General features: G+C 42.8%; 2 protein-coding genes across 2 annotated transcripts in view; both read right to left on the reverse strand.

The window, feature by feature from the left end:
- Window positions 1–3086, reverse strand: part of LOC105909538 (microfibril-associated glycoprotein 4-like) — a 4863-nt gene extending 1777 nt beyond the window's left edge. Inside the window, exons 1-4 of the mRNA XM_031562597.2 lie at window positions 2874–3086; window positions 2252–2284; window positions 668–868; window positions 265–361 (exon numbers count right to left, since the gene is read on the reverse strand). Coding sequence (XP_031418457.1) covers window positions 265–361; window positions 668–868; window positions 2252–2257 — 304 coding nt within the window. The 5' untranslated portion in view covers window positions 2258–2284; window positions 2874–3086. The remainder of the gene's footprint in view (window positions 1–264; window positions 362–667; window positions 869–2251; window positions 2285–2873) is intronic.
- A 1295-nt stretch (window positions 3087–4381) lies between these two features.
- Window positions 4382–7500, reverse strand: part of LOC105909542 (retinol dehydrogenase 8-like) — a 16738-nt gene continuing 13619 nt past the window's right edge. Inside the window, exons 5-6 of the mRNA XM_031562524.2 lie at window positions 7213–7396; window positions 4382–5757 (exon numbers count right to left, since the gene is read on the reverse strand). Of these exons, the coding sequence (XP_031418384.1) occupies window positions 5530–5757; window positions 7213–7396 (412 nt within the window). The 3' untranslated portion in view covers window positions 4382–5529. The remainder of the gene's footprint in view (window positions 5758–7212; window positions 7397–7500) is intronic.

Genomic DNA, 7500 nt, shown 5'->3' on the forward strand with positions numbered 1-7500 from the left:
TGTGTGAGTATTTGTGTGAGTGAATGAGTGTGAGTATGCATATGTGTGTTTGTGAGAGAGAGATTGACAGAGTGGTAGAGAGAGAGAGAGAGAGAGGAATTTATATCACATGATATTTCCATGATACATTTAGCTGTATCATTACCACATTTCACGCTTGCTTCCCCATGTATTGTGGTTACTACATCCTGTGTGTGCGTGCCTGTGCGTGTGTGTGTGTGTGTGTGTGTGTGTGTGTGTGTGTGTGTGTAAAACACTGCTGACCTAGCCAGTACTCTCCGTCCTTGTTCCCAAAGCCTTCCTTGTACCGGTCCCAGGGCCTGTAGAAGTTAACAGAACCATCCATCCTCCGCTGGATCACCTGAGGACAGGTGGAGACACACTCACAAACACTTCCAAGGAAATGATAAACTAGAGAAAATCAAATTCTAAAATCCTGATGCGGCTTAAAGGCACAGTCCGCAATTCTAATCAAATACACTTTTCTTTGCCAAATTTTGTGATTTTTTTTCCCACCGTCAGCTGTCTGTTCCTTGCACAGTCCAGAATTGCGGGCTACACATTTAAATTGTTTGTACAATAACAAAAAAAACAAACAAAATAAAGCAAGTCAAAAGGAGACAAAACCAACGGAAACAGGACTGGCCAAATTAGTCTCCTAGCGTACCATCCAGCGGCCTTTTTCTTGGCTCTCATTGCATCCCATGTCGCAGTACACCTGCACAGGCGAGTCGAAGGTACCCGCGGGGTAGATGGTGTACACCTGACTGAGCGTTTGCCCGCTGGAGTAAAGGTCAGCACAGTCCAGGAAAGGTGTAGGGAGTGAGTTGACCAGCAGGGGGAGCACTAGGATAAAACACCAGCCAACCTGCGACAGGCAAGCATGTCAAACGACATGGTTACTTACACTGTGTATTGTATACATACTACATATATACTGCACTTGAATGCAATCACAGTAAAAACGGAATAAGATCATTTATATAATCATTATATAAAAGCATTTAAAAAAGCAAAAAGAAATGATGAAGCTTTTCTTCACAGATCAGCATACTGAAGGGATTGCAGGGAAGGCAGTCAGGCAGAAGCTGGTGGCCTCATGCGTTGTCAACATATATTATAGAAAGCCCAAATATTAAAATAACCATTTTTAAATGATCTGTTCGGGTTATATGGTTATATTGACTAGTTAACCCTTCACCTTGACATGTCTCAGGCACCAGTTAGCCCTGCTTGGCCCAAGGGTAATCGTTGGCCAAAATCAAATCAAATCAAATCGAATCAAACTTTATTCTTTATTCTTTAATTTTCGAAATCTATTCTGAAACTAACAGGTAACCAGTGCAGTCATTTTAAGACTGTTGTGATGTGCGCCCTCCGTCTTGTTTTAGTGAAGCCCCAGGCCGCAAGCCCGGGGGAACCTTGGAGATCAAGTCCTGGGGAACCCTGGAGATCCAGCCCCGGAGGAACCCTGGAGATCAAGCCCGGAGGAACCCTGGAGATCAAGCCCGGAGGAACCCTGGAGATCCAGCCCCGGAGACAATGGGGACGCAACTGGCCTTGGCACGCACTAGCTCGCCCACTCGCTCGCTCGCAATGATGGACACTCGGCTATAGAGGACGTTTGTGACCTCTAACTGTGTCGAACATTATGTGTTGAACATTATGTGCTGCACATTGCGTTTTGAGCTTGTTTTGTACTTGTTTTGTCCCTCTAATTGTGTTGTACTGCAAGTGCGTTAACAAGAGCTGCGCTGTAATGTTTAAGGTAATGTAATGTCTTAGTGCAACTAAATCTACCGTTGCATTTAGTGTCAAAGCAGCAATAAGGAGTTCTGTTCCAAAACTAGCAAGCTAACTACCTAAAAGGTGTGCAAAAACCTTGCAAACACCACCAACAGCCCAGTTGACACTGATAGAAGCTTGCCAAGACACTAACTGGTGTCTTTTAACAGTGTAGCTGGCACTGTCATGCTGTGAAAGCTTTTCTTCCATTTTTGCAGGGTGTTCCAGCCCTGGAACACAGAACTACATAGGGCGTATCCTGGATGGCTAGTGGGAAAGACATAGGTGTTTATTTGTCCGTCACATGACCATATGCTATCAAAATGAATTTGAGGATGTTACCAAAACTAGTTGCCTATAAAACCATACCTCAAATAGTGTTACTTTAAGTGTGACGAGTAATTGAATTACTCCATGTAGTGTTGAGTGTGACGAGTGATTGTTTTTAGGAAAGCCATAGACTCACCATCATGGTGCTTCTGATCTTTGTGATTGGTCTCTGCAAGCCAAAAATAACCACAGGAGACAATAAGCGATTTCAGGATAAAAAAAATGCAATGTACTCATGTGATTTCATATTGACACGGAAGCCGTCCGTCTGTCTGTCTGTCTGTCTGTCTGACAGACAGACAGACAGACAGACAGGACACAGACAGACAGACAGACAGACAGACAGACAGACAGTCTGGATTCGGAAGGCAGAGACCCAATCGCAGACCATCAAGACACAGAAGAACGGTAGAGAAAGGATACATGGACGCACTCAGCTAAACAAGACCGAATCTCTCACCGAACAAAAACTGACGAACCGGCAACAAACACAAGACAGACTGAACTTAAATAACAAAGGGGGAAGTAGACAACAAGACTCAGGTGAACTAAACAAGGGGAATTAACAAGACACAGGAGGAACCAATCAGGGAAACAAACAGGGTAAAGATTGGGAACAGGTGAGGGTAAAAACCAGGAAGTGGCAGAGGGCAGGTGGGGGCGGAGTCTCAGGACAAAGACAGGAAACACATAGCTGGACAAGACAAACACAACAAGCACATGTCAGTAGCGTAGAAAGAAGAAACAAGGCAACTTACTGTTGGGACACACGACCACCTTCTCTCAGTGTCTGGGACACACCACCACCTTCTCTCAGTGTCTGAGACACACGACCACCTTCTCTCAGTGTCTGGGACACACGACCACCTTCTCTCAGTGTCTGGGACACACCACCACCCTCTCTCAGTGTCTGGGACACACGACCACCCTCTCTCAGTGTCTGGGACACACCACCACCCTCTCTCAGTGTCTGGGACACACCACCACCTTCTCTCAGTGTCTGGATGCACTGCCCGGGTCTTATATGCACAGAGTTTCGTAACCCAGCTGAACCCAACTTCACATCAGTTTTGCAATCCTTGAATGAGTCAACATGGGAAATTCCACTGGAATTTCATTTTGGAATTTCCACTTCAAAAAGTACAACTCTGGTGTGGTCTTAACATCTCTATATTTATTGACTATTTGATTGATTATTTGGGGGCTCTGGGAGATGCTTGTACTGTGTGTGTGTGTGTGTGTGTGTGTGTGTGTGTGTGTGTGTGTGTGCGTGTGTGTGTGGATGTGTGTGCGTGCACATGTGTGTGTGTGTGTTTGTGTGTGTGGTGTGTGTTGCCCCCAAAATTGCCATAATTGACTGATCTTCATATCTGAACTGTAAAATAGCTGTCGCTACCCGATCCTAGTCCTATAACCGATCCTACTCCATGCGCATGCGCATGCGCATGCGCATGCGTCACTTTGCGACATTGTTGACAGCGAAGCCGCGCAAGCGTCACAGCGACAGATCATAAGATTGCCGGTTTCAATCATACACATTTATATATCTATATTTGTCTATGGTTTCAATCATGGAAGACAGCGAAGACAGCCAGTTTTACCAAAACATGACCGTTTATTTAAAAACGAGAGAGATGGTTTCACTATGGACTAAAAATGTGAGGTGGACCCCAGTTACACTTTGAGGGGTACGTACATTGTACAGCACAACAGCAGTGAAATGAAGACTGCTCAAATAGTCTGAGCCAATTAGCTGAAAAAGGGTGAAAGCTATAAATATTACATTTAATATACACACATTAAGCGTTAGGGCAAGCCACATATGTTGACGTGGAGCCTTATGCTCTAAACCGTTTACAACATAATTAAATATTACATTAAATATACCCACATTATGCGTTAAGACAAGCCCCATATGTTGATGATGAGCCTTATGCCGTAAACCGTTTGTGTTTGAGCATGCGCATGAGCATGGACTAGGATCGGGTAGAGGACTAGGATCGGGTAGCGACAATAGCTCTGTATGCTACAATAGCTTAGCATGCTACAATAGCTCTGCATGCTACAATAGCTCAGCATGCTACCGTAGCTTATTTTCCACTAGAGAGTCAGTACTTAGCCAGCTGCATATTTGTTTAGATGACACCTAAGTGAATCGATCAGTTTGATCAAACAAATAATTCATTAATTAATAATTCAATAACGAGTTATGTGTTTCATATCAGAGCATGTGTGAAAAAAGAACATAAAGGAATACAGAAGATAATTAACAAAAAAAACTCAACTTTTATTGTCAAAGGAGCAACATCATTTTAATTTCAAACACAAAAAAATCATATTCAAAATATGTATAAGCATCTTACTCATATCTATATGCAAAATATGTTTCAAATGATCTAAAAATATTTTTTTCTGATTGTAACATCTAAACCTAAGAATGAGTTTCTAGATTGAGCTAAACCTAAGAATGAGTTTCTCTGTGAAATTCTGTGATTGTCTGTTGAAGAGACAAAACACATTATGATGTGATTACGGAATGGATATTATGTTGTTTGTTTGTTTGTTTGTTCGTTTGTGTCCGGCCCTTTTGAGAGTTTGCTATTCACCAGCAAGCCCACTATATACAGGGCCTTACCACATCCTTGCTGAACACTGAATGAACACTGAACACATGGACGTTCCTGTGTGTCAAAAACAACGCTACAAAACCGTCAGAAAGGGGCTTCTAAAGAGGTCCAAAAAATGACTCCCTCCCTCACAACCCCAGGCATAGCAACCAGAGTAAATAGAGCTTTGTAAATACTGAATGAGGTTGCAGCGTGTGCGTGCGTGTGTGTGTGTGTGTCTGTGTGTGTGGGTGGGTGTCTGTGTGTGGGTGTGTGTGTGTGTCAGAGGGATGGTCGGTTTGGTATGTGTGTGTGTCCGACAGTCCCCTCTACAGTCAACACCAAAGTCATTAGTTTGATAGCCAACACCAAGGTCATAGGTTCGATAGCCAACACCAAAGTCATTAGTTTGATAGCCAATACCAAGGTCATAGGTTAGATAGCCAACACCTGACACTGTACTGCATGTGACGCTGGGCAAAAGGCACCAGCTAAACGCAGAACTGTAAATAAGAATGTACATGTGAGATGGCGTGACTCAGTAGGGCCACCTGTTGGTGTGGAGGGAGACTGTCTGCTAAAAAACATCACTCTGCTAAATGCATAAACAACATTGGAAACGTAGACAGCTACAGAGCCTATCAGTCTGGCGAGAGACAGCCTGCTAACAGCAGACATGTACATGTCAATGGATAGACAGCGTGGATCAGCAGTGCCCCCTATCAGTGAGGAGGTAGACAGCTAAAAGCACGAATGTAAATGTAAATGTGGAAGACGGCTAGACAGCACTGCTCAGGAGCGCCCCCTATCAGTTTGGAGAGACGGTGCGACTCCGCAGGCAGCCGCAGGTCAGGTACTTCATGGCGGTCATGCTGACGTGCATGAGGCCGCCCATGTTGAAGAGCATGTGGTAGAAAGCCTTGACGGACAGGCCCCCCGTCTCATCGGCGTACTTCATGGCCACGATGGGCGTGTACAGCGGGTTGGTCAGGTTGCGGAAGCGTGGGTTGCTTGCCTCGATCACCTTCTTGGTGCACTGCAGAGGAAGAGGAGGAAGAGATCGGTGTAGTGGAGAGAGGGAAAGAGAGAAAGAGAGAAAGAGAGAAAGAGAGAGAGAATATGTTACTTCCTGTTGTAAATCAAGGAACAACAACCCTTAAATGTAGAGTCCACGATTCTGGTGAAAATACTTTGATATTTGAGCTCAACGACCAATCAGATTACATCCCACCCTCCATGCTCTTGGAGCAATGTGTTGATTGGCTGGAATTGTATATGTCTCAGTCTCAGTCCGAACCACTATGTTTGTTTATGTCTCAGTCTCGGTCCGAGCCACTATGTTTGTTTCCTATTCCCAGATCTAGATTGAGCCAATTTGACCTTTTCATTACTTTATTTTTCTGACAAGAAATGTTGTGTCTTTCTCTAAAATCTTTGTTTAAAATGTGTAATGTAAACACTGCTGCTAATTGTGCTGTACCTGTTGAGATTTGAACAATTTGTATTCATATTTGTTCCTTAATTTATTTGTCTGCGCGTCGGGGTCCTGTTTGTCCCGTCGGGATTTATTTTTAGATAATGACCGCCGGACAATACATTATCCCTTACATATATCATATATAATAAATACTCTGACTAATGTGAAGGCCCTTCCTGGCAATGTACATATATATAATAAATAAGACTACTGTGACAGCTCACCCTGGCGATGTACATATACAGTATATAATAAATAAGACTACTGTGACAGCTCACCCTGGCAATGTACATATATATAATAAATAAGACTACTGTGACAGCTCACCCTGGCAATGTACATATATATAATAAATAAGACTACTGTGATATATATATAATAAATAAGACTACTGTGAAGGCTCACCCTGGCAATGTACATATATATAATAAATAAGACTACTGTGATATATATATAATAAATAAGACTACTGTGAAGGCTCAGCCTGGCAATGTACATATATATAATAAATAAGACTACTGTGAAGGCTCACCCTGGCAATGTACATATATATAATAAATAAGACTAATGTGATATACTGTATATATATAATAAATAAGACTACTGTGATATATATATAATAAATAAGACTACTGTGAAGGCTCAGCCTGGCAATGTACATATATATAATAAATAAGACTACTGTGATATATATATAATAAATAAGACTACTGTGACAGCTCACCCTGGCAATGTACATATATATAATAAATAAGACTACTGTGACAGCTCACCCTGGCAATGTACATATATATAATAAATAAGACTACTGTGACAGCTCACCCTGGCAATGTACATATATATAATAAATAAGACTAATGTGATATACTGTATATATATAATAAATAAGACTACTGTGATATATATATAATAAATAAGACTACTGTGAAGGCTCACCCTGGCAATGTACATATATATAATAAATAAGACTACTGTGATATATATATAATAAATAAGACTACTGTGAAGGCTCACCCTGGCGATATCATCTGGGGTTTGTCCCAGGGCCTCGAAGATGTCCACGGAGGAGGGAAGGTAGACGTTCTTGAAGTAGTGGACCGTGTCCGGGTCTGCGCCGGGGTACTCCTTCTGGGACACGTCCTGGATCATCTTCATCTCGAACTCCGTGTGGACGGGCCCGGGCTCAATCATGGACAGTCTGGGAGAGAAAGAAAGAGGTGTGTGTGTGTGTGTGTGTGTGTGTGTGTGTTTGTGTGTGTGTGTGTGTGTGTGTGTGTGTGTGTGAGGGGGAGGGGGGTGGGG

This window comes from Clupea harengus, chromosome 24 (assembly GCF_900700415.2).
Source record: "Clupea harengus chromosome 24, Ch_v2.0.2, whole genome shotgun sequence".
NCBI classification, from domain to species: Eukaryota; Metazoa; Chordata; class Actinopteri; order Clupeiformes; family Clupeidae; genus Clupea; species Clupea harengus.